Source organism: Triturus cristatus, chromosome 3_2, assembly GCF_964204655.1.
Source record: "Triturus cristatus chromosome 3_2, aTriCri1.1, whole genome shotgun sequence".
NCBI lineage: Eukaryota > Metazoa > Chordata > Amphibia > Caudata > Salamandridae > Triturus > Triturus cristatus.
In genome coordinates, this window is record NC_140584.1 from 696,253,668 (window position 1) to 696,281,628 (window position 27,961).

At 47.5% G+C, this 27,961-nt stretch overlaps 1 protein-coding gene across 1 annotated transcript in view; it reads left to right on the forward strand.

Annotated features, from left to right (window-relative positions):
• PGAP1 (post-GPI attachment to proteins inositol deacylase 1) overlaps positions 1–25,360 on the forward strand; it is a 760,293-nt gene extending 734,933 nt beyond the window's left edge. The window contains exon 27 of the mRNA XM_085648756.1: positions 21,688–25,360. Coding sequence (XP_085504882.1) covers positions 21,688–21,826 — 139 coding nt within the window. The 3' untranslated portion in view covers positions 21,827–25,360. The remainder of the gene's footprint in view (positions 1–21,687) is intronic.
• The last annotated feature ends 2,601 nt before the right edge of the window (positions 25,361–27,961 follow it).

Here is a 27,961-nt window from a genome sequence, read left to right on the forward strand (position 1 = left end):
GTCAGAAGCCATTAATAGGATGCTTCCAATGGGAAATGCCGCCACTTCACTCGAAAGAATCAGATGAGAGAGAACAGAATGACTGCAAGAAAGATGCGCTGCATAACTAAAGAGCACATCACGAAAACGAGAGCTCGTGTTTGAAACAATCAAAGCTCGTTAAAAAGCCCTTGTGAGCTTAAGGAGCACAAAGAATCTATTGCACTAAGTAGCAAACACGGATTCCAGCTCATTAAAAAGCCCCCGTGAGCCCAAGTAGCATGAAGGATACACCGTGCTAAGTATTTACCACGGCTTTCAGAGCCGGCACACGAAATGACTAAAAGGCAGTGAAGTTCTCAGTTAAACAATCCCGACTGGAAGAAAAGATAAAGAAAGCTGAACGAATAAAAAACACACTATTGTCCAGAAACCCACAGTGCTGCCAAAAATCAAGAGCCCTGATGAGAGTCCACATATTTAATATCAGAGACTCGAAACACGTTGGCTTCACTATGATTTGTGATATGAACATGGAGGAATTATGAATTCATTTTTTGTCTATATATAGAGGAACAGTCCCATGTATTTGACACCAATGCTTTCCCTGTGTTTTTCCATTCTTCCTTAATTGAAACGTTGATACATATAACATTTGTAGAATGTTCATGAAATAATGTCTATATATGAAATAGGATTTTGACTTAGAGGCTAAAGACAACATAAGACTTCTAAGATATTAGGATGTTTTGTTTATGATTTTTTCTCTAATAATTTTTCACATTAATGTTTATTCACATTGTGGATTGAAACACAATTTTGTTGTTTAATGTGTTGTTAATCATATGTACACAAGTATTTTCTGTATATAGACTTTATAGTCTTTTTCTGTTTCGAATACATAACAAAGATTTTTAAAAAACGTTAAAAAAGGGATAAATAAAGTACCAGATCAAATGAATGGAAATAGTTTGGTCTAGCGCTAATTCAAAGACGACAAAACAATACAGGTCCTGGCATACTTCCCTGTTATATACCAATTTCTATTGATGACATTCTGCTCAATCCCAGCAACAGCAGCCCCAAAAACCCTTCATCAGGCAATGCATGGACTTAGGTAAAAACTAAAGGATGAGCGTCCCAGTGTCCGGCTATCTCCTTCTGTTCCTCCTTTTCCTCTGCAGAACAAGGAAAGCAGCCCTGGTTTGCTTCCATCGAAGCACTAGAGAGCACTAGGAGGCTGTGGGAGGATGAGTGTCCTCTTTTCTGCAAGCACGGAAGGCCTTTATTTGGGTCCAGTTGGTCCTTCGAATCGTGGCAAGGGTCCTCACCTCCAGCTCCCCAACCTTCCTCCCTATTCGTAGATTTATTTATTTATTTATAAAGTTTTATATAGCGCGAACAGGATCCCGAAGGATATCAGAGCGCTTTACTATAAGTTAGAAGAGAGGGCAAAAATTAAATGTACACAGCAATTGTAAAAATACAATAAACAGTAAACAGTGGTACACGTATACAGTATAATATTATGCAGAAGAGACGATCCGTGACTGTTAGTTGTGCCATGGAGAAATCAAGAACAACCGCCTTATGAGAGCCTCCACCCCTTATGGTAAGAATTTGCTCATTAAGAATCTTTCGGCTTCCAGTTTGAAAGCCGTCGTCGAGAAGAGTCTGCGTACATTCGGAGGAAGAGAGTTCCATATTTTAGGGGCAGCACCAGAGAAGGCTCGTAGACAAGTTCTCTTTTTGCTAAGGATGATCGGTTTCAGGAGGAGAGTAGAGGCGCTTCTTGATGCCCTCTCCCCACAAGATAGTTCACGTTTCTGATGGATACATCTGCCAGTGGAATCCTCACCTTGTGAATATCCCCTGTGCCAGCAACATTCGGAAACTTTTGTAGCAGTCCACGCCGATGAGGTCAAAGACAACGTCGCAGAGACACGGTTCCGCTCGCGACTCTGCTGACATCACCAGCTGCATAAGAAGACCTAGTCGGCGTGATGACGTCAGTTCCCTTTTTTCCGTGCCGTCGACGCCAACGGATTTCGGGAATCTCTATCTGTAGCTATACTGTTACTTTGTTTTCTACTGCTTCTCTTTGTCTTCTTCTGTAGAAATGTCGACAAAGAAGTCAGGATTTAAACCCTGTCATATGTCCATTACGGATCCACATGAAGACTGCGTATGGTGCCTGTCATCGGACCATGATGTCGAGGGATGTTCTTGCTGCCGCAAGATGAGTTCCAAGGCTCTCAAGGAGAGGGAGGCAAAGCTTTTCATCACGAGGATGAAGAAAGAGAAAAGAGGCCGGAGAAAATCGAGATCGAGGTCGGCGTCGAAGTCGACTTCGGGGCATGCTTCCAAATCCAAGAAGCACAAGAAGTAGAGGAGGCATTCCTCTCGGCGTCACTCGGATAAGAATGCGGCTCCGAGATCGACGTTGCCCTCCCGACGCCGAAAGGACTTTGTGTCTCCCTCGCCTGTTCCGGATTAACCTGTTGGCATGTCTTCACCTGTGGCTTCACCGGAACATGCTCCGACGCCGGCTCCATCTCCGACGCCGGCTCCATCTCCGACGCCGGCTCCATCTCCGGCTCCGGCTTCGTCCCCGGCTCCGATTGAGGAGCTACCAGTTCCGGGTGAGCCTTCGGCCCCGCAGATTCCACCGTCGGCACCGGTCGGCCCGAGTCCTGTGATGCCTGAACAGTATCCTGCGTTCCCAGGACCAGGTCAGGATCCCACGCATTATCTTAATGCGATGTATGGAGTCTTCTCCAGAGCCATGTACCCCTCTGGTGCACCTTCGGGTCCTATGGGTCCTATGGCTTTTAGTTTGGGAGTTCCTCAAGCCTATCCTCAGGCTCCCTTCATGCCATTCTTTCCAGCGACGCCGTCTTGGCATCTACCGGCGCCAAGGACTTCGACGCCACTCCCTTCTTCACCGGCGCCGACTCGACCTCGCTCGACGCCGGCTGCTCCTGTGGATCCGCGTTCGACGCCGGCACCGGCGCCGTCTGATTCGATCACGGCGCTGCCAACGCCGGTTGTGAGAATTAGATCTAGGAGGGAGACTCAGAGGATACTGGATGAGCAAAGTTACCTTATGGAGGAGGTAGAAGAAGGGGAACTCATGAAGTCGGACAATGTTTTTGAGGAGTTGAAGGAGGCTAGTGGCCTGGACTTGTCACCCGAATGGAGATTTCTCCTCCTTCTGATGTCCCTTCGAAGGATGTGGCGCCATACCATGCCCTTATAAGAAAAGCGGCTGAACTTTTAGATCTGCAGCTACCGTCTGCTGAGTTCAAGCCGAACATTTTAACAGAAGTTCTGCCCTCTCCTTCTGCTGTTTCTGAACCTCTGCTTCCTTTTAACGATGCCATCTTAGAGCCAGTGATGGAGGTGTGGCGTAAGCCCTTTTCTGCTCCGGCAGTTTCAAAATTCGTCGCCAGGAGGTATCGGGAGACCCGGAATTTTTAACATCTCACCCGTCTTCTGAGAGTCTGGTTGTTCAGGCTGCATGTTCAAGGAAATCATCGGGTTCATTTCCCCAGGTCCCGAGTGATAGGGATGCAAAAAAGCTGGATCAGTCGGCCAAGAAGGTCTTTTCTTCGGCCAGCATGGCTCTTAAATCAACGAATGCTACCTGTCTCTTGGGACGTTATGTACATGCTCTCATGGACTCAGATAAACAACTAGCCCCGAAGCTAGCAGGGGAGGATAGGGTTGGTTTTAATGAGATCCTTTTGGAGGCCCAGGCGGCGGCGCGTCAGGTGATCCAGAGTGGATTGGGCACTGCTGACTCTGTGGCAAGTGTCATGGGATCATCTGTTGCCACTAGGAGAGGTGCGTGGCTGAAATCATCGGAATTTCACCCTGATGTCCAGTCAACGCTCTTGGAGTTGCCTTCTGATGGCTCTGGTCTTTTTGGCAAGAAAGCGGATGCTGCGCTGGAAAGATTTAAGGAGAGTAAGGCCACGGCTAAATCTTTGGGCCTTCAAACTAAGCTAAGAGGCTCTTTCAAGAGGTACAGGGGCTTCGGAAGGTCTACCTTTCGTTCATATGGACAGCCACAGTGGCAACAGCAGCAGCAGAGCACTCTGTATAAGGGGTACAGAGGCAGAATCAGGGGTCGCACTCGTGGCCGACAGCTCTCCTCCTCCTCCTCCTCCTCTTCCTCTTCCTCAGCCCCTCCCACCATCGCAAAGCAGCCCTAGATCCACCATTCTGGATCATGTTGGTCCTGTTGGGGGCCGGCTTACCCATTTTCTGCAAGATTGGGAATCGGTTACTACAGACCTTTGGGTTCTAGATCTTGTAGAAAATGGGTATGCCCTTCCCTTTCGGGAATTCCCTCCAAATTACCCTCCTTGTCAAGGGGTTTGCTCAGAGAACCACCGTCTTCTCCTACAGGAGGAAGTCCAGAAGTTACTAGAGAAAGGTGCGATAGAGGTGGTTCCAGAGCAGGAGTGGGGGCAGGGGTGCTACTCCCGGTATTTTCTGATTCCGAAAAAGGACGGCAGATTGCGTCCGATATTGGACCTCAGGATCTTGAACCTTTATCTGAAGCAAGAGAAGTTCAAGATGCTCCCCCTTGCGTAGGTTCTTCAAGCGCTGAATCAGGAGGACTGGATGGTGTCGATCGACTTGCAGGATGCGTATTTTCACATCCCCGTTCTGAAGTCGCACAGGAAGTATCTACGGTTTACGGTAGGGTCGCAGCATTATCAGTTTGCGGTCCTTCCATTTGGTCTTACTACTGCACCTCGAGTCTTCACGAAGGTGATGGCAGTCCATCTCAGAAGGTCAGGGATTTCAGTTTTCCCCTATCTGGACGACTGGCTGATCAAAGCGGAGTCGCCAGAGAAGGTGCTTCATCATCTGCAGGATACAACATGGCTGTTGTACAAATTGGGTTTCTCGATAAACGTGCCCAAATCTCACCTGGTGCCCTCTCAGCGCAACCTGTTCATAGGTTCGGTACTGGACACTACTGTGTGTCGGCCATTCCCACCTCCACAGAGGATTCTCGACATACAGGAATTGATTCCTTTATTTTACAATGGAGCGGTCGTTCCAGTCCTGAAGGTCCTTCGCCTGCTCGGTCTGTTTGCTTCCTGCATTCTGTTGGTCAACCATGCACGCTGGCACATGAGGGCGCTCCAGTGGTACCTCCGCAGACAGTGGTATCAGCACAAAGGAGATCTCAGGGAGTCTGTGAGGATCTCCTGAGAAGCTGCCGCGGATCTGTCTTGGTGGAGCGTGGAGGGCAATCTGTCTCAAGGAAAGCCCTTCCATCTACCTCCATCGGCAGCCACAATAATAACGGATGCATCCACTTTAGGGTGGGGTGCTCATCTGGGGGATCTGGAGATCAAGGGTCTTTGGTCTCCAGAGGAAAGGTTGCTTCATATCAATCTTCTGGAATTGCGGGCGATACGTTTGGCGCTCAAGGCCTTCCTCCCTTCCCTTTGCGGTCAGACGGTTCAAGTCCTGAAGGACAACACTACCGCGATGTGGTATGTCAACAAGCAGGGAGGAGTGGGGTCTCATTGTCTCTGCAGAGAGGCTCTGCGTCTCTGGTCCTGGGCTCAGGAGCGTCAGATTTGTCTGATGGCAAATCATCTGGCTGGGGTTCTGAACGTACGTGCAGACAGTCTCAGTCGGCAGTTCTCCGCCGACCACGAGTGGAGGCTCCATCCGGAGGTGGTTGGTTACGTCTTTCGGACGTGGGGAACTCCTCGGGTGGACCTGTTTGCCACTCACGAGAACGCTCACTGCCCGTCATTCTGCAGTCTCCAGTATGCGTTGCAGGGAGCTTTGGGGGACGCGTTTCAGTTGAGGTGGGACTCACATCTCCTTTACGCGTTTCCTCCCATACCCTTGATTCCTCGGGTGCTGAGGAAGATTCGCCAAGACCGGGCCCAAGTCATATTGATCACCCCGGATTGGCCAAGAAGGGTGTGGTATACAGATCTTCTCCACCTCTCCTCGTGCACTCCGCTCCGTCTCCCTCTGAGGGCATACCTCCTCTCGCAGTCGGAGGGGCAGGCTCTACACCCCCACCTCCAGAGCTTACACCTTCATGCCTGGAGATTGAACGGGGAAACCTGAATTCTTTTTCTCTCCCGCCAGATGTGGTAGATGTAATTTTGTCTGCCAGACGTCATTCCACTAAATCTATCTATTCCTTTAGGTGGTATAAATTTGTTCTCTGGTGTGGAGAGAAGTCAATTGATCCTTTGAGGGCTCGTTTATCTGACATTCTGCAGTTTGCCCTTTCTCTTGCTCAGCAAGGTTTTGCTGTGGCCACTGTAAAGGGATACTTATCAGCTTTGTCGGCTTTCCTTTGCTTGCCGGATCATCCGTCTTTGTTCAAATCACCTATTGTTTTACGATTTCTGAAAGGCCTTACAAACAAGTTTCCTCCTACTCCTTTTATTGTGCTTCAATGGGACTTAAACCTTGTCTTAACTTATCTGATGGGTTCTCCCTTCGAGCCCTTACACAAGTGTCCCTTAAGACTGTTGTCTTTCAAGACGGTTTTTCTCATTGCGATCACCTCGGCAAGGAGGGTAAGTGAGCTTCAAGCTCTGAGTTCAAAACCCCCGTTCTTGACCATTCATGCTGAAAGAATGGTACTCAGGACCAGGGCTGCTTTTCTGCCAAAGGTGGTAACTCCTTTCCATCTGGGGCAGTCCATTACCCTTTCTACCTTCTATCCTCCCCCTCACCCTTCCAAGGAGGAGGAGAGACTTCACCGCTTGGACCCTAAGAGGGCGGTGAGCTTCTACCTTGACAGGACAAAAGACTTTCGAGTTGATGACCAGCTCTTCGTGGGCTTTGTTGGCTGCAGGAAAGGCAGAGCGGTGCACAAGCGCACCCTTTCCAGATGGATTGTCTTGTGCATCAAGATATAATACTCTTTGGCTGGTAAGGAACCTCCAGAGGGTTTAAGGGCTCATTCCACTAGAGCTAAGTCTTCCACTTTTGCTTTGTCTAGAGGTGTTCCTGTGGAGGACATTTGTAGGGCGGCAACATGGGCCTCCCTTCACACTTTCGCAAAGCATTACTGCTTGGATACCGAGGTGAGGAGGGACGGACATTTTGCTCGTTCCGTCTTTCAGGACTTTTTGGTATAGAAGCGTGGACACCCTCCTCCGGGAGTGGGACTGCTGTGGGAATCTTTTCACAAGGTGAGGAATCCACTGGCAGATGTATCCATCAGAAGAACAAGTTACTTACCTTCGGTAACGCTTTTTCTGGTGGATACAGTATCTGCCTGTGGATTCCTCACTGACCCACCCACCTCCCCGTTGTCCACCCTTGTATACCTACAATTCTGAAGATGGTGTTTCAAAATGTATTTGTTACTGTCTAAGGCATTGTGTTATTTCTTTGCCTTTCTATTTATTCTCCACACTGTGTGTGTTGCTTGTATATTATGTACTGTGTATATATTGCTGTCAGTCCGTCCGTGTGCCTTGAAGGCACGGAAAAAAGGGCGGAACTGATGTCTTCACGCCGACGAGGTCTTCTTTTGGAGCCGGTGACGTCAGCGGAGTCGCGAGCGGAGCCGTGCCTCTGTGACGTCGTCTTCGACCTCATCGGTGTGGACTGCTACAAAAGTTTCCGAATGTTGCTGGCGCAGGGGATATTCACAAGGTGAGGAATCCACAGGCAGATACTGTATCCACCAGAAAAAGCGTTACCGAAGGTAAGTAACTTGTTCTTTTGCGCCAGATACGTGGGATTATTGTAGTGAAGGGCTTTGTGCGCCAGGATTGCAATCTTTAGCTGGATTCGCGCTTCAAAGGGTAGCCAGTTGAGAGATTTAAGGACTGGGTATATGTGCTCATTACGTTTGGAGCCTGCAGTCAGTCTTGCTCTGGAGTTCAAAGAGGCCCTAAGTGGAGCCAAGGCGTATTTGGAAAGGCCATAGAGAGTTGCGCTGCCATAGTCTAACCTTGGTAAGACAAACGCTTGTACCACCTGCTTGAAATCATTTTGTGACAGGAAGGGTTTGATATTTTTGAGTGTCCTCGTCAAGTGGTTCGCTCCCTTCCAAACATTGCTGATATGAGTCTTCATACTCAGGTGCTTATCCACGGTGACTCCGAGCGATTTGGCTGAGTCTATGATGATCGGAGTGCAGTTGAGAGCAGTGAGGTGAGACATCCAGAGATCGACCTCGGGGGTATGGTTCGGCGGGGAGATGAGCAGGAACTCCATTTTGGAGGCGTTGAGCAGGAGATGGTTCTCCGTTAACGAGTTTTGAGTAGACGTGAGGATAGAGTTTAGTGAGATGATGTTTTCCGGGGATGACATTTTCAAATAGAGTTGTGTGGCGTCGGTAAACATGTGGAAGAGAATGTTCATGGAGTTAAGTGAGTTAGCAAGAGGTTCCAAGAAAAGGTTGAAGAGGATAGGAGAAAGGGTGGATCCTTGGGGGACCCCCATGAGTACTGGAGATGGTTGAGAGAGAGAGTGGTTTGCCTTGACTCTTTGAGATCTGTAATGAAGGAAGGATGAGAACCAGTGGAGCACCCGATCAGAGAAACCCATTCTGTTTTGTAGGATAGATAGGAAAATGTCATGATTAACCGTATCGAATGCAGAGGAAAGGTCAAGTAGGATCAAAAGACAGGATTCGTTTTTGTCAAGCATTTTCAGGATGTCATCAATAATGAGTATGAGGGCCGATTCGGTGCTGTGACCCCTCCGAAAACCGATTGATGATGGTCTAGGAGTTGGTAATTCTCAATGTGAGCACAGAGCTGGGATTGGACAAATTTTTCAAGGAGTTTCGCTAGGGTGTGGGGATGTTGGAGATAGGACGGAAGTTATTGAGATCCGATTTGTCGGCTTTGATATTTTTTAGAATAGGTGAGACCTGGGTTGCTTTTAGGCAGTCTGGGATCGAGCCTTGAGATAAGGAGGCGTTTACAATCCTGGTCCAGGTGGGGATGAGAGCGCTCTTGATCTCTTTGAAGATGGCCAGAGGCAATGGGTCACCAGAGTGGTTGGACGGGTTGATAGTCTGGAGAATTTTTTCAATGTCTTTTTCACTAAACGGGGAAAAGGTGCCCCATGACGCATTGTTCTTAGGGTCGAAGACGGTCGGGATACACTTTTCAGGGAAGTCGGAGGGCGAGGCAGCTATAGAGGGGGGGCATTAGGACCTTCTTAGAGGCGAGGTCAATGGAGATGAGTCGTGATTTCTCCGTGAAGAAAGCGTCAAATTCCTCTCAAGAGGGTGCGTTACCACTCGATTCAGAGAGGCTTGGACCAGTAACAGATTGCTGTTTGACCAATTTGAAGAGTTTCTTGGGGCGATTTGCCGCTTGGTCTAGTTGTAGTCTGAAATAGTCAACCTTAGCTTTCTTGATCTGTTTATTGTAGAGGCTTCTGATATCTCTCAGAAGTTTTAGTTGATCCGAGGAGGGATTGGATCGCCAGGAACATTCAGCTGCTCTTAGATTGCGACGTTCCGAGTTTAAGTTTTCGTTGTACCACGGTTTGGAAATTTTTGATGAAGTATTTTTAAGCTGAAGTGGAGCAAAGTTGCCCATGATTTTGGCAATGCTCGAATTGTAGTGGTCCGTCAGAGTTTGAACCTCGACCAAGTCAGCTTGAGAGGAAAGGACGGATTTACATTGGGCAGGTAGTTTGTCGTGGTTTATTGATCTGAGATCTCGTTTCCGTATCTTTGATTTAAGCGGTTGGGCCTTCCTCAATATCACCGCCCGGTTAATATTAAAGAGGATGCTGTGATGGTCCGACCAGTCACAAAGGGTTATGGATTCTAAAGAGATGGTCTGTTCCTTGGAGATGATGAGGTCTAGGATTTCCCCTTTCGTGTGGGTTGGTTGGTCACAGTGCTGAGACAAATCCTGATCATTTAGAAATGATTTGAGGCAGGATACCCCGGGGTCATTGTGGTTGGACCAATGCAGGTTGAAGTCCCCTAGGAAGATTTGTGATACTGCAGAGTCGACATTGCTAGAGATGATTTCCATTAATTGCTCAATGAAAGGGAGATTGTCTCCCGGTGGGTGGTAAAAGGTGTGAAGTTTACAGATCGGTAGGTTCTTACTTGAGATGCTGAGACAAAGGTATTCACATGAGGAGGGGGGAGAGGACTCCAACTGGGAGATCGAGAGAGTATTCCTATAAATGCAGGCTAGACCACCACCCAATTTAAAGTTTCTGTCAAGCCTGACTATGTCATGAGTGGAGGTACTAGTAGGTCTAAAATAGGAGTAGAAGCGGGATTTAGCCACGTTTCGGTGAGGATGATAATATCTAAATCATTGTGTTAGATGAGGTCACAGATATCTGAGGCGTGTTTACTGGCTGATCTGCAGTTTAATAGTACACACTTGAGACGAGGCGTATTCGAGGGGGAAGACGTCTGTGTGATGTTCACCCTAGTGAGGTTGTCAGAAATGCTGCATCTCAGATTGCGGGGAGGAACTCTGTTTGGGTTGGGAAGGATGGAGTGTATTTGCCTCGGAAGGGTCAGGTTAGCATTGGTCCGGGAAGAGCAGGAAGTGAGATGGTCTTGAGGATCAGTGGACGCCGGGCAGGGCTTACTGCTTCTGGGGCAGGGTGGCGAGTTTGGAGAGGGAGTAGATTTCAAGATGGAGGGGGCTAACAACTGTCCTTTGTGATCGCAAACCCCTGTGGAGACTCTGGGCCAATTATTACCACTCAACATGGTGAAAAGATCATTCGATAGGGCTTTCACGTCATGTAACTCAGCCAAGAGATGGAACAGTTGTAGAGATATATCATCAAGGAGTGCCGCCAAAACTGGGTAATGGTCGGGGGATGAAGGGGTGCAGGAGAGGCTAAGGGCGTCAGGGGGACACGGTGAAGACCTGTGAGGTCTACTATGGTGGTGGGAGGTTCCTGGATAGGTGAGTGGTCGGAAAGTACTAGAGAGGACCATTCGATGGTGAGATAGGAGCCTTCGCACATGGGGGGGGGGGGTCATTGATCAGAGGGTCGGGTTGACAAGAGACCGAGGGGGAAAGTTGCCCAGAATCAGGCCTGGCTGGGGGCAAAGTTATAAGGGAGGGGGAAGGGGTATCATCGGTTAATCGCTGAGATAATAGGGCTTGAGGAATCCACCCATCACGAGGGTCACCCTGAGTCGGGCTGACAAACGGCGAGGCGCATGAGACCAAATGACCGTCCACTAGCTGAGGTGGTGATCTAGGGGGTTGACGCAGACCAACCGAGGGCGAGGAGGTTCTGAGGTTGCCTGATGGGGAGGGGTTAAGGGAGGGAGAGGAACTCGCAACTGTTAATGGGGGAGTACTAGATAAACCCAACGAAGAGGTGGTGGCTATGTAGTGGCCAGTGGAGTTGCCGTATACCAAGTTCTTAAGGGTGGGGTAGATCATGGCCAACTTAGCAAGAATTACCTCTCTATCTTGCAGCAGGAGGTGGCAACACTACGATTTACGATGATGTGTGTCCCGGGGCATCATGTGTTGAGGGTGACGCATTTTGGAGATCATGCAAAATTGTGTCCCAACAAGCTTCTATAGGAATCTTGCGGAGCCTCAGGGTGTCCTCCCTACGCAACGCTATACTCTCAGCCTTAGCCCACGTCAACGTTGATTGCTGCCAGACTAGCAGGGGGTGGAGGTGTGGACACCTTACATCTCCTAGTGATCAGGCGCTTAGCAACTAGGGTTCCAGATCGATGAAGCGAATGGTCACCCTGTGCTGTTAACTTCTAAGAAAAAGGCCTATGATGCACACCTCCCATGTGCACGCCAGTTACCGTACTGTGCAGTCAGATAATTGAATCTGGACTCCTTGCCAAAATTAAGTAAGGAGTGGCCAGGCCCACAACATGTGCAGAAATCAGTGTTTGGGGTGCGGCATCTGGGGCAGGCGGCATCTTTCCTGTGGAAGTATTTGTTTATTTGGCCGGGGTGAGGTATGCTCTCTGCGTGATGTAATATTGGATCAGGCAGAAGCAAGCGTTTCAGGGGACTCGGGTGGACCTCTCCAGGATCGCAGCCCATTCCCTGTCTGTGCATGGGCGGACCAGGTCTATGTCTCAATGTTGCCTCAGTGGTAGAAACCGTCCCCGTTGTGTGGAAGCGGAGGGAGGCCACGAACCATTTTGTGAGATGTCTCCAGGACCCCATAACATGCAGGTATTGGGCTCTCATATGTTTCTGTGCCATAATCAGGGAGGCGTAAAGTAAGAATTGACCCGGGGCAGACCCTCCTCAGCCATCATCACCTCATTCTCTAATAGAGTGCCATCCCGGTAGAGATCACCCAGGGTCTCTATCCCTGCTATATGCCATGCGGCGAGTTCTGCAGAAGCGTGGTTACGTGGCCACTTGGTGTGCCCATTAGTGGCAGTGCTGGCACATACCGGGTAGTGACACACGTTATGGACAGGCCACGCCGATAGCGTATGCAACCTCCAGGAGCAATGAAGCTGGCAGCCTCAGCACAGAGGTGAAACAGCCGGAGCAGCACTGAAAGCACCCAGGCCAGCGAATGAGTGTCAGTGTCAGCTAGCTGCCCACCCGCCATCCATCTAGCCACCCATTGTAGTTGTGAAGCAAGATAATTCTGCTCCATGTTGGGGACTGCTAGTCCGCCCTGATCAACAGGTAGATATCATTTAGTGAGAGCTACACAGCAACGGTTCTTGTTCTATATGACGTCCCTCATGGCACTTTAAAATTTACAAAAAAAGGGTGGCGCAATGTAGATGGGCAAGTTGGCGAAGTAGTACAATAGGCGGGGCAAAACTACCATTTTTAGAAGTGCATCTTGGCCCATGACTGATAGCAGGTCTGCCGGATGATGATAAATCCTGACTCCCAGGTACCTTAACATGGAGGTTCACCACATAACAGGTGTGTCGTTAAGCATGTTGGTAGGGTCAGGGCAGTCTGCGTTGAAAGTAAACAGGCATGACTTGGCCCAGTTGACCCTCAAGCCAGAGAGGTCAGCAAAGTCACAGAGCATCTGAGCCAGTACAGCAGAGTCCATCTGAATATCTTGGAGGTGTAGAAGAAGATAGTCTGCGTATAATGATATTGTATGTACCCCATCTCCTAGAGGAATGCCCCATTCCCGGCCATGCGCTTGGATCGCGGCAGCCGGCGGCTCCACTGCCAAAGAGAAGAGCAGCAGGGAGATCAGGCACCCCTGCTGAGTGCCTCTACGAATGGCAATGGGGTCCGAGAGGTATGAGCCCGTTTTTACCCTAGCCTTTGTTGTAGTGTGGAGTAGCCTGACCATGCCCAGGAAACGATCCCCGATGCTGCAGCAGGGTAACGCAGCGAAAAGGATTTCCCACTCCAGAGAATCAAAAGCCTTCCCCTAGTCAAGGATCAGTCACCTGGAGAGCGGCCTCCTAACAGCTGAGTATCTGGAAAAACAAAAAAGAAAGTCATGGATTTAATGAAGTGTGGGTCGGAACAAACCCATTCTGATCTGGGTGTACTAGGGATGGGAATAGGGGGGCCAATCGGTCAGCCAATACCTTAGCTAGTATTTTGTAATGTGTTTAGCAGCACTAAGGGACGATAGCAGCTCATGGCAACAGGGTCTCTATCTGGCTTTGGCAGGGAGATTAACAGGGCTTCACTTAACGATGCGGGGAGGCTGGCCGCCGTGTATGCCTCATTTTACAGGGTGTGGAGATGGGGGGGGTCAGTGTCGAACTATATGCTTTATAGAATTTGGCTGGGAGGCCATCTGGCCCCGGGGCCTTACCCCTTGCTAGAGCTCTAATGGCCTCACACATCTCTAATTGTGTTATTGGTTTTTAAAGCGCTCCCCGCCACTCTGGGATGACGACAGGGAGTCTGATGGTGTCAAAGAAAGCTTCCAGACGGTTGGCTCCTAACTCCAGGGTCCATTTATATAGGTAGGAATAATGATGCATAAGCTCTGCATGAATTTCATGCTGTGTGTGGAGAAGCTGACCAGTGTGAGAGCACAGTGTGAGGATAGGACTCTGGTGCTGCTCCTGCCGTATCAGCCATGCCAGTAACCGTCCAACCTGATCTGAAGTGGCGTGAGTGCGGGCCGAGTGTGCAGTGCAATTAGAACACCGCAGGCACTCCAGCAGTGAAGCCTGTTCCGGGTGTGTCAATGATTGAGGACTTGCTAATGACGCTCGAGACACAATGCAGGTGATACTGACATTCAGCTGTTTGCGGATATTCCATGTGATTCCCAAACTATGCCCCATTTTGGTCACTTTGAAGGCATCCCACTCAGCCTGTCACTGAACACTGGGTCCTCCAACGCTACTGGCTGCAGATGCCATGTGGGCGTGGCCGGTACATCTGGCTCCCCCTCCCCCCCCCCCCCCCCCCCCTCCTGTGAGGCACATAAACTAAGGGTTATGGTCGGAGTGTGTGCGACCAAGATATTCTGTCAATTGGACCGTGGGGAGCAGGCTGTTTGTCCCCACTATTCAGTCCAGCCGGGCATGTAGGTCATGCAGGGGGAGTAGAAAGAGTTTTGGGATTGCTGACAAGCTGTATGTCGACTAAGTCCCAATGTCGTAGCCAGTTGTACAGCGCTTGAGCATTTGCAATTGCTGCTGTGGAGGAAAGTGAAGGAAATGAACAGTCGAGTGTTGTGTGTAAGACAGAATTATAGTCACCTCACAGTAGCCACGGTATGTTACTCCATCCAGCCAGAACATTAGATAGTCAGTGCAGATATGTTCGCTGCTCTGTGTTGGGAGCGTAGATCGAACCTAGCAGAATCTGGCGATCATTAAGACGACCCTGAATCGTCCCTCCGTGTCTTTTACCGCTTCGTCTGCCACGAACATGGTGCCTGATCTTACCTATATCTAAACGCCTTGTGCGAGTGAAGAATAGGTTGTGGCAAACAGCTGTCCCCTCCTGTGGTATCTAAGCCTATTAGCTTCAGTTAGCATGAGATGTGTCTCTTGCAACAAGGTTATATGGGTGTTTCTGTGCTTCAGGTAAGAATACACCGCATAGCGGCGTAAGGGTGTATGCATGCCCCTCACATTCCATGTAATGATGTTAGTGTGCATCATGGGTGATACATGATAGTGTACCAAATGCGCGAGCGCCCTGTGAACAGGGGCTGCCCTCCAAGGGCACTGGCAGAGGTCCGTGGGTGCGGACCAGGAGGCGAGGCACAACGGGACAACAAATAAAACCTTGCAAAAGAAAAATATAGTACAAACATGTAAAACGTTTCACAAACAGATGCACAATGGGTATCCACCCAAACTACCTATTGCAACTGCCTGCTTTGCATGCTGGATTAAGGGAGCAGTGGGTGGTGAGAATTAGATGTGTAGGGCCCCATCTGTGTGGCATATATATGTTCTTAACCACAGGCTAACAATTGCTGAGCTAGGAGATCTCAAATTAATCATTAGGTTTGCCTACATTACAGCTCAGCACTATTGCGTCCATGTGTGGGTCTCCAGTCGCTGTGCTGATTCCGTACAGTTTATACTGCATTACAGGTCAGTACAGGGGCGAAGCAGGCAGTGCCACCACCATCACACTGCCAGGTCGCTGCCCTGGTGATGGTCATTTTATGTTGTCTGCCGTATGCGGGGTAACTTCTGGGGAGGACACGTACTTTCATGTTCTGAACCTATGATCAAATTCGAGCTACTTGCACTTTGTCGTGGGCTCCAATCATTTCCAATTTGTCATTCTCCTGCTCATCTTGACATCGGCACCTCGGGCTTTAACCAAGGTGAAGGTGGTGGTTACAGCACATTTTAGACAGTTGTGGATCCCAGTTTTCTCCTACCAGGATGACTGGCTGAGCAAAGCAGAATCTCTAAAGGATGTGACGTGCCATTTGAAGTTGATTACAGCTCTGCTATTTGACCAGGGCTTTTCGATCAGCAAGTCTAAATCTCACCTACAGCCCTACCAACACTTTTTGTTTATAGGAGCAGTTTTGGATGCTTTCCTTATGCATGCCTTTCATCTTTAAGGAGGATCTGAGACATCCAGGCGATGGTTCCATCGTTTCAGAAGGCAAACGTATTCTCCTGGTCAGGCACATGCGTTGGCACATGAGGACTTTGCAGTGGTGCCTCTGCAAGTATTGGTTCGAGCATGGGGTACACCTGTCTGACACCATAGTGGTCTCCCTAAACACTGCTGTAGATGTGGTGTGGTGGGGCTTGAGCAGAAACATTAGTGAGGGATATCCATCTGCCCCCCACCCCATTTAGCCATGGCCACAGTAGTAAAGTAGGCTTTTACTCTAGGGTTAGGAGTCCAAAATGGAGGATCTGGCGATTAGGGCTGTCTGCTCTTCAGAAGAGCACATCCTCGTATCAACCTCATAGAGCAGCTGGCAATTCAGCTGGCTCTGAACTCCTTCCCCCCCTTTTGCAGTCAGTCTGTCCAGATCTTGAAGAACATGATGACCACCATGTGGTATTTAAACAACCAATGGAGAGTAGGGTGTCAACTCCTTTGGCACGAGGCATTGGGAATCAAGTCTTGGGCACACCATCTGGTTGACAGCTTGTCACCTGGAGGGGGTATCTGAATGTCAGAAATGACAACCTGAACTGGCTTTATCTTGCCTGTCACAAGCAGTGTCTTCAACCAGAGGTATTCCTGGATATCTTCAACCTGTGGGCCACACCTCAAGTGGATTTGATTGCCGCCTCAGAAAAGGCTCACAGTTAGCATTTCTTCGCCCTCCATTATCCATTGAGGGGAACCTTAGGGAATGCGTTTCAGTTGAGGTGCAGCTTTCTGCGTCACTACGCATTTCTCCTCATAGCTGTGTTTTTTCGAGTTCAGAGGAAGATTTGCCTAGATTGGGCCCAAGTCATTCTCGTAGCTCCAGATTGGTGGAGAAGAGTGTGGTACACAGTCCTCCACTTTTCCTTGTGTTCCCCAATTTCATTGCCCCTCAGTGTGGAGCTCCTTTGCCCATATTTTAATTGATACTCCATCTACTTGCAGATTCTTCACCACTCCTGCCTGCCTCCCTGTTGATGTATGGTTACGTAGGGAAAGTTGGTCGGCATGAAAAAACCAAATGGAAACTGACATTGATACGCTTGGGTGGGGTCTATATGGACTCTGTGATGTCAGCGGACATCAGTTTAGTGCCTAATGCCCCCTACCAGCTTTGAGAGCTTTGACGTTTCTGGATCCAGTGTCATGCCTGAGATTATTCAACAGGTGAAGAAACTGCAGGTAGATGGATTATCCACCAGAAAGATAATTTCCGAAGACAAGCAACTTTTTCTTCTACTGGATTGATCCTAGATTTGAGTTGTTATTAGGCTAAAATCCTAGGATGTTATAAGTATCGGGCAAGAAAATAACAATATATCAGATTCAGGAGAACCACACCCAGGACAATCCAATGCTGTTGGTTTAAGACATGTCTCCCATCTGTAGAAGACTAAGTAAAACAAGCATTTGCAATGCAATAGGTCTCGCATTTGTGAGACATTAAGCTATTGGCATAGTAAATGACAATGCCTTTTATTTATGTTTTAAAAACCAACACATAAATAAAAGGCATTGCCATTTACAATGCCAATAGCTCAAGCTCTCACAACTGTGAGAGCTATTGCATTGCAAATGCTTGTTATTAGAATACAGGGAAGAACTTGGGAAAAGCAGAGAGGGGCCGTCAGGATTAACGAGCAGGGGGCAGTGAAATGGAACAGAGTGAAAAAGGGTGAGCGCGCAGTGCTGGGAGGGACTTTTAAGTAAAGTGAAAAAAAAGGGCTGCTGATGTTCTACTTTCTCTTCCATGCTTAAGGGGACAGGCTGAGCCTCGGAGTCCTGCCCAGGCAGGCACGGAAAAACAAAGCAACATCTGGGATAGTGCCTCGAGGAGGCATTAACCGAGGCACCAGCGATCTGCCACGTCGCAGCTCTGAACTGCCACGAGCAGATAATATGCAAGACTGCGAGCAGAAAAGTTGCTGTCACAATATAGGGGCTTCGTGGCGCTTTGTGAAGCTGGACTCTTCTCGTACTACAGCATCATGGGATACATACTCGCTGACACCAATCGGAGCTCTCCCACTACAGCTTCCCGGGCCCCACACCCACTGACGCTGAGCTTCTCCAAAAAGAACTGCATAAGGAGGCCCACAATCACAGACACGGAACCGAGCTCTCAGCCCTACAGCATCACAGTCACCGACGGCATGGAGCGAGCGCTCCCGTTATTAGAGCATCAAGGGCCCGACAGTCACTGGCGTCATGGAGCGAGCTCTCCCGTTATTAGAGCAACAAGGGCCCCATGAACACATGCAAAGATTTCCCACTACTAACACCCTCAGAGCCCCCCCTCACTGACACGAAGCTGAGCTAACTCAGTCATACAGCATCATGGGTCCTGTGCTCGCTGAAAGCATGGGGGTCTCCTTGCACTACACTACAGCCTCAGAGGTCCCATATTAACGGAGTACCAAGCTCAGCGCCACCACTAATACAGCTTCATAGGCCCCAAGCCCACTGCTACCGAGCTGAACTCTCTCTCTGCAGTACAGGATCAAGAGTCCCTACATTCATAGACAGGAAGCTAAATTCTCACCACTACAGCCTCGGAGGACCCACACTCACAGACACCAAGCTGAACTTCCACTACTAAAGTCTCATGGTAAGGAGTCTCAGATCCAGTCCTGCAGGCAGCAGGTTGCGCTGTCTCTTCTATGAAGTCTCTCCTTTTCTTCTGCAGTCCCCTAATTGCCGTCTCTTTTGAGATCCATCAGACGCAGTGAACAATGCTGCAGGGCAGTAAGAGGGTCCCTGTGTGGGCGGCTCAGAAGATATTTGCTCATTCTGCATTTCTTGAGCCCTTCTCTTGAGAGGGACTGCCCAATGTATCATTCCTCCCCCACAGTCCCCACCATCACTCCATAATGTGCCGCAGTATCCATAGCTGAGCCAGCAAAACTATTAGCGCAGAGCGAGGCATACAAAGCAGGGCGGCGGGCTAAGGCAGAGCCGCGGAAGTGCCCAAAGATGGGAGCTATTAGAGCGCAGGGATGGATGGATCTCGGAGCGCCAAGCTAAGAATACAGGACTTGTACCGCAGCAGAGTGTGTACCCTTACCACATCCCGGCACTGGGGGATGGGAGGGGTCATTACAGGAGTACTGGTGCAAGGTGTTTAGCCTAGGCGACATCAGCCTGTCATTTAGTCTTGAAGCATCGCGCTACAGTCGGTGTCCCTTGCAGGTCACAGGAACTTCTCAGCATCATACTGGCTCCCGCGGATAATTAAGAGACGCTGTGCGCGGGCAAAAGAGGCGCTGTGCATGTGCAAAAGATCCAGTCCGGGTGGTGCGCGAGCAAAACATCCAGCCTGGGTGGGCGGGGGCCAAAAGGAGACAGGGCGAGAACAAATAAGCCTCACTGTCAATCGGAGGCTAGCGTTCAGCATAAAGGATGACGCAGACAATGACAATCATGGGCGGAGCTTCTACCCCACTTCCGAAATCGCCCCGACGTCAATAGTTCTCGCAGAGCGTGCAGCGCATGCGCTGCAGTGCTAGGCGAGACCTAAAAAAATGAATATTTTCCACTTGTGTTGTAGCTTATGTTTAGAAGCAGAGACCACTAAGGTTTGTTTTAGAATTGATTCCTCTAATGTTCTTAAAGTGGATCACCAAGTCATTCAGGTAGGTTCTCCATATATTTGATCAGATCTTCAAAATGTCTGATGGAACTGAGCAAACGAGAGTGGACTTTGAAGGATTACAGAGCAGATAATCTTTATAGATTTCATAAAATCCCTTAATCTTTTTTTCCATAAGCAAGGTGGTCTAGCATGAAAACCTGGTTAAACGTCCATGAATTCCTCACTGGTATTCCCCAGTCTTTTCTGGTTCGCTGGCATTGACTATCCAGTAAAAGTGTCAAACAGCATTTCAACCCACAGAGTGTTAATGGTCAAGGTGAGATTGAATCTTTGTGTTGACAATCCGAAGCCTCAGGGACCAAGCGCATCCTGTATGGGAGTTTCCAGCCAGAATCCTATTGTGGTTGTGGCTTAATGCAGACTCAACCTGCTTGTTATGATTTGAATTGTCTTCAGATTCAAGACAGAGAGTCTATGCGATTTCAGTATTTCAAATTAGAGATAGGTTGTTCAAAATCTCAGGTTCAGTTGGATATGCTTAAGACTGCTTTCTATGAAATGAGCCTCTTCTTCCATCCTTACTAGGCTTCTCAAGCAGTTACTCCCTTTGGGCTCAGGCTGTTCCTAGCCCCACCTCACTCAGGCATCACAGGACAGTGCCACCACAAGGCAAGCTTTTTCTAGCATGCAGGCTCTTTTCAGCTCTTCGGCACTCATGCTTCTCCGTGCGCATTGCTTGGGCAGGCAGGCTCTTCTGAGGAGATTGGTCCAAGTGATTCTGTGTACCTAGCAGCAAACTGGAGACAATTATCATTCTTGTAGACAATCAAGGCAATTCTCCTTGTTAGGCTACAAATTGGTTCTCCCACGCGAGTGACTCAAACTTGGGTTTGTTTGTGGCGGTGCCCGTTATACAAGTTCCTAAATGGTTGTGGTCACGCGACAACAAGTCCCTATTAAATTCACATACTCCCCCCTCCCTATTTTAAAATCAGTGGGATGTGTGTCATGCTCTAGGAAGATGCTTCTATGGCACAAAATAATACTTAGAACCTTTGGTACTAAACATGCAGAAAAGGAGAAAAGGCAAATTGGCAGGTATTTCCCACACCTTCTTCTGAGCTACTGTGTAGCTGCAGCCACTGTTAGCATCCAGCAAAAAAAGTTCCAGGTTGTTTACCTGAAGCAACCTGTAACAGAGGCTGTGTTACAGTTTTGCACACATCAAACAACCGCTCAGCATGCGCAAAAATAAAACACAAAACACAATTTCATTGTGAGGCCTGTCCAGGCCTAGTGCACTTATGCTGTGTGAACATACTTAATACCGCACTCAGTGCACAATCATGGATCATTTCAATTTTGAGATGAGTGATCTGTTACTTGTGGCTCGCCTAGACTTTATATGTACTGCTTATTGCATTGCAAAATGTGGCCAATAATGTCCTACACCGCTGCACAACCAGAGCTGTCACTGTGCATCACATTGTTCTGTACTTGAAAAGGCAGTTATGTCTCCTACTGCCCTTTCAAAGTGTGCAGCTGGCACCTACCATCCCTTCGGATAATGTTGTCTGATGGGCATTACTTTCTGTAGTAGCTAATGGGACCAAACGAGTGATGCTTTCTGATGGTCGTTTTTATCACCTACAATGTCTATAGAGGGCACACCTAATAAAGTTCTATGCTGGTGCCAGTCTGTGTGCTGTGCTTTATCCATAAGTCACACCGTTTGGCTTTGTCAGTGCTTGATATTAATTCATGTGGTTAGTTTTGTTTTGTTTTGTGTTACCATGTCAAATGTTTTCTGCATGTTTCGTTGCAGTGCTTAATTGAATGTATGATAGTTATTACTTCAAACAGAGAATAATTCGGTTACTTAATGGTCAAGACATGGAAATCATCGCAAGTTTCAGAGTCCGACTGTCCATTAACAGCAGCAGTGCCTGAAGCGCGAATGAACGAGACATCGCGTGTTTAAGTACAGGTTTATCGTTTTCTAGCAGTGTATATGTCCTTGTTTGATATCTTGCATATCTGACAATAATGACGTCTTTTTTCTTTTCACAGTAAACTGTTGAAGATGGCCGCACGACTTCCGCTCCCTTTGACAATTCTGATGGTGGCCTTTGGACCGATGCATTTATACCGAGTGTCTTACTTCGTTACCGTGTCGCTCCTTTTCCATGCACTGTGTTGTTTCGTGTAGTTCTTTTGCACTTCAGATATGTTTTTCATATGTGGTGCTGCTGTAGCGCTCTCCTGACAATCAGACCAGCATTTGATGTGCATTATTAGAGCTGCCGCAAGTTTCCGAGATGTGTCAGTGGTAGTCGCGTGTGGACGAATAGCACAGATTCAGATACAGGCAGATGCCATGGATTCGTTCAATATTTCCAGGTAAAGAAGACGGGTATTTGGATACCTGAAAACTTAGGCAATTGTTTTATGTTTTTTTTTATGTCGAGTTATGTTTGGTAAAGCTATGAATTTGCCATGCAGTTTGCGGTGGTGGGATAGCTTCTTTTGACTTGTAGCGTTTCCTGTTCCTTACAACGTTCTCCTTAAAATACGTTGAATTTTCCAATGGAACACCACTTCGCCACAGTTTCCGAATTGACCACTGTTGGTAATTAATTCATGTGACATCAGATTACCACTTGTAATTGAATTGAAGTATTGTCAAATGCTGGAATTGATACCGCTGCTCAGTGAAACGACAACATAATCCTATGACGTTTATTTTTATAAAAAGTATCATCACTTCCTCAGAGTCTATTTTTTAATGTGCTAAAAAAGAAGTGAATACTGTTAACATTAAACCATAGTGTCATTTCATATGTCAATTTCCATTGGGCATGCTTTGATTGTATACTGGACATTACATTACGCGTGAGTCAATCTTCCTTTAGGCGTAACTTACTAATTGAGGCGTGTGAGCGATGGGAGGTTCAGGCTCTCTCCTTCTGTATCACCAATGTCGTTCTATTCTGTCACCTCCTTCTGGGGCCTCCTTCTCATTTGAGTGAAGTCTTAGCGGAACTCCGGTCCAACAGCGCCGGCTACCAGTATCCAAGGTGTATCAGCCAACTGTGATCACCACTGCACTGTGGTCGGTGGTGGGACGGAAGTAAGTAATGAGACTAGGATAACAGACTGGATGGTAATAGAGACATTTGGAAAGTAAGCAAAGCTATATCTCAGTGACCACTTCCTAGTCCCAGTCCTTTCATATTGAGACCACACCCAAGCCTTTGTTACGTGACTGGTGACACATACTCTTAATAATAATCGCTGGTGAAAAATCGCATTTCCAACGTATTTAGTGGTCATGCCCACCGATTTAATCAGTTTGTACCAAAGATAATACATTGGCGCTAGTATCTAGATCTTATTCATCTCCATCTGAAGTTGGTTCTTTACCACGGGGTCTAAACTGCCAAAAAGTGAGTAGTGGAGACCCCTCTGCTTCCTCATGAGGATGTGGACATACCACATGTGTACCATCCCTGAATCAAGGTGTGGGCTTACTACCCACTGAAGTATGAGCCTATGCAATTAACATGCTCACCAATTAACTGAATGAAAAAAGACAAAAGTCCCCAAGGGTTGCAGTGAATTGGACCGCCCGATCTTTGCGTATCTTGTCAAATAGATTCCTGTTTCACAAAGGACACCCTAGAGCACAGCAGTGCTTGCTCCTGGGAGCTTGGATTTGGAAAAAAGTCTGAAAGGGAATATACTGGTAGATATTTTGGGTTAAAGGCATTTTTGGAATAAACGAAGATTTACGTTTAAGCACTAACCTGTGGTGAACACCGTGCCAATGGGGGAGCCATACCGGAGGTTCCCTATTTCGCCCAGCCACTTGGCTAATACATCTAAAAGAAAAAACGTTTGTGTCAAACACGTAGTTGCCACACCCTCCAATAATTCAAAGAGAACGCATTGCAGTGTTCTCAGTACAAATAGCACGTTGCAGGAATGTTCAGATTATCAATAGACTACATTTTCTAATGCCCAGACCTTAAAAAGTCTAATCGCATATGGCTTAGTCCCTGTTAATCACACAACAGTTGCCACAATCCTTGAATTGTGGCCAATTGTTCACTTAAGGTAGACCTGGTCAAATCATTTTCATAATATTCTTAGGAAATTAATATTAATAATCCTTTATAATCCCGGGTCGTTCTTTTTTACCCTGCTGTGCACCAGCATACACTTCAGGGGGCTGAGCGACAGTGGGAATGCCCACTTTATTGCTAGCTGTTGGAGGACTAGTATATCAATGATGCCATTATGAAGACTTTTGTCAACTCAATTCTGATGTCTCATCACGAGTGGGAGGATTCTATGAAGAACGGAGAATTGAAAGTTGATAATTTTGTTGATTTAGCTCCTTTATTTAAAATACACAGGTGGTGCTCCTGTAGGCTGGGAGGCCATTCAGCAGATTAAGCCATTCTGAAACTTTGACTAGTTTTTTTTAACAGTGTGAGGGACAAAGGCTGTGCAATTTGCCTGGCATTTCCCCAAGTGGAATCCCTTGCTTTTTGTCTTTGGCTGCGTACAGTTGCTTGAGTAATGTTTTATTATGAATGTCTTTTGTCCAGCTGTCTTTCACCAGAACTTGTCACCTTGGAGCCTGTACAGTAAGACACCGCCATCAGCCCCTGCAGGGATTCTTTCATGAGTCGCTTGAACATGGTTCTGTGGTCTGATTTGGAGATCCTCTTCACTTTCACTTGTCTTAATTCTCCTCCAAGAGATGCACGACCATGTTTTCTCTTGGATCCAGATTTCTCTACACGCATACAAACGGAAGCACCATCTGTCATATCGATTACAGTAAAGTAATGCCGTTGTGTTCCAGTCTAACTTTTGGAATTAATCTCCTGACGCCCTTTACAAGTCCCATTCTTACTAGTGAATGTGTGTCAGCACCCAGACTGACATTCACTGTGCTGCTGCTGTAACGCCAACAACCTTATTTTCTACCCTTTACCTCATTCTGGGTGCTCCCTCGTTGCTGGAGCCCCCCCTCCCCCCCCTCTGTTTTGCAGTCCGTCTCTTTCAGGGCAGGTATCTATGATTTTCTAATAGGCAGGAGGGCGTTTTATCTTTGGCTGCATTTATTGTTTGCCCTACTTGGTGCTGGCCCTGAAAGGCACATCTTCCCGTGAGCAAAAGATGGAGTATTGCATTGAAAGAACCAGGCAAACCCTTCAGCCTCTGGGAGGTGGTGTAATATTGATAGACCAACCTTACAAGCACATTTGGCTGCAGCAACGAAGATGGTAGGAACACTGCGGGATGCAGAAAGTAGAAGGCTAACTAGGTGCCCTCGCACTGCAGAGTGACTACACTTTTCTTGGGTGAAGATGGTCCAGGCTGGGAGGAGAGGGGCTGTATTTTAAGGCACTCATTTGAGGTGCAGTATTTCTCCCGCAAAGGTTCCCTGGCAATGGGCTGCATAAGGCATCTTAGCGGATATCCATTTACAAGCTGCTACTGCTGATAATGGCCTATTACGACATCAGCAAACCTAAAAGAACAAAGCTCTTGATAGGCCTAAAGACAGTGGATTTTGGTTATGATGTTTGTGGGTTCCCACTTATGGTTAATGAAAAAAAAGTATGTATTCTTTTGGCTGTACAATCAAACCGTGCTACACGTGTATCTACTGAAATTGTATATCCAATCCATTTTATCGATTTGCCTTTTAATAAACATTTCTTGAGTATATGTTTGTTCGTGTTGCATTTGTTGGTGTCCGTTATTGAAACAACATCAAAAACACTTTGATTCTCATTACGAATTATGTTATTTTACCCGCAATTGTAACTCTGAAATAAACATGGAAATTACAAGTTTTGTCAAGGCCCAGAATTAACAAGTCCTTAAACGTCAGACCAGATAATGGCACGCCCGAGACACCCGTCTGGGAGAATTACTGTAGTATAGGTGCTATAGCAGCAGATTTCCCCTCCCCCCCCCCCCCCCCCTCCTCACACGCTCTAGAGCAGTCTGGTGAGAGGCAAGCAGTGCTCGCCTCTGATAGGTGCAAGAGTGCCTTGACCCTCTCCGCGCCCTCCCACCCCCACCAGTCCCGCATATGCTTGCTCAGAGCAGGCCAAAAATCTATGTCGTTTTTTCACTGGAATGATACAAAAAACTTCAAGTTAAAACACCCTAAAAATCTGTGTGGAAGCACTTGTTCCTCGTTTCCGGGGAAGACATACATACAGACCTTGCAGTAGCAACCCGCTTCTGTATTTACTTCCGTCGCTCCAGTGTCTCTGCTACGAAGTCCAGCCAACTCTTAATAAGGGCCTTTGTGTCTGGAGTCACAATCTCAGTTTTTGAAACTCAATTATCAGAAGATTATTTTTTCAATCCTGAAACGCATGTTAAATGTACAGTACACTTGAAAGTTGAGTTGGTCTTTGTTCTTGCCCATTAGATTGTTCAATTTGGAGCAGATTATTATTTAAACATTTTTCTGCATAAACATGTAATAGACCTCCTTAATAGTGCCCTCTTTTTTTTTTTATAGGTATGTGACAATTGTTTATACATTAAGTTTACACACAGGAGTATTTCGTAGTCATTAATTTTACTGAGCCTGAGATTTCGTGGTGTACCAGGAGTAACTAGCTGGGATAGAGGTAATATTTATTTGGAAAATTAGATTACTTAGAGCTGTATTGTACCCACAATGGCGTCCACAGTTGTGTCTAATGTATATTGTTTTAAGGCAGTGTGTGAGCTTAGCTTGATATGGATGTGTTGCGGAGGTGAGAAGTGTTTAGCCTGCTGGATTGCTTGGACATAGTGGTGTCATGAATTATAAGTGTACTTTTGGTGTGGTGCATCTGTTCTGCCCACGAAGATCAGCTGGATGTGGGAGAGAAGCATACAGAGAGAAAATGCAATGTCTGTGGTCTCAGCTGCATAGATCCCGCATCAGGCCTTTGGCTAGGTCAAACCTTTTGTAAGCATTTATTACATAAGTAACCTGAAACTGGTTGGTCTACTTTTGATTGTTGTTCATTCAAGGCAAAGAAATCAGGCATGCGGGAGGAACCTGCTGTTGTCAGTTGACCAAGACCCTTGTCCACCGTGCTGCTCCATAACTCCTCCCTTCCATGTCCCAAGCAGTGCTGGTAATCTTCCAGATCAGGGCAGTTGGTTGAATGTAGAAATTTGGTCTTAACAGAGACAGGTAGAAGCTGTGAGAAAGTGTCACTCCCAAATCGATTAGCAGTTCCCTTCCATGACTATAGCCCACCAAATCCCAGTATGGTCTTGGAAGCTCACTGACTCAAAAGAACTATCAAGATCACCCTTCCACCTCAAACTGCTAATCCCTCGTCGACCATCTTCAATACAAAACACATCAGAGGTGGATCAGAAATTGTCATGAAGTGATGTATGTCAGTAGTGACATAAGGTCTCGTCCTCATTAATCGACAGAGAATGGTACACTCCCCATACAAACATTTTGCAACACCCACTGACACAGAAAGTAAACTACTGCTTCTTTCCTGGAAGACTAAAGATTTTTGGAGCTACTGTGCTATATTCTGACAATTGCAAATACATAATATTCTAAAAGGGCACACCCAGCTACATGAGAGGGGCGATCATTTCCAAAGAACCTTCAGACGTCCACTTAATACCTCTAAATCCAGGAAGCTGGTAAGTGTACATGCTGACACACCTACCTCTTTACACCAGGCTTTCTGTCTCACAGGCTTATGCAAACAGTGCACGTAGGGTTTAGGGCCCTTCAACTCCTCACTTGCAGACAACGGAGAAGACATACATTGGGGATCGTGGATTCACAAGTCAGTATGTCACAGTAAGAAGGTATAATGTTCTGGAAGATTTAGAAGCGGAGTCCAAGTCGAACCCCCGCCACCCTCTCCCTTCTGCAGCAGCTGATAAGTGGCCTTCATGCAGATGCAAGAGGAGGTGGCAAGTGGAGGCAGAGGTCAGAACTAAGAACAGGGGCCCTGACTGACCTGCAGAGCTACAACGGCTAATACAACATAAGATGTCAGATAAGAACTGGATCTCCGAACCCCTAACGACTGAACATGTAAGCAAATATAAGCTGAACATGTGGCAGGTTTACCTGATTGCAATGACAATGACCGTGTGAGATGATGTCCCCGACTTATCTGCACAGATCAGGCCAGGCAGGAGGACAACACAAATGGTGGCGGCAGAAAAGGCAAGGAACCTAACCAACCAGCATCAGAGTGATATGATCATAACCATGTATATAGAACGATGCACACTCAGTGGCATAAAATAAGCCCCGAGCTCCAAGGGCCCC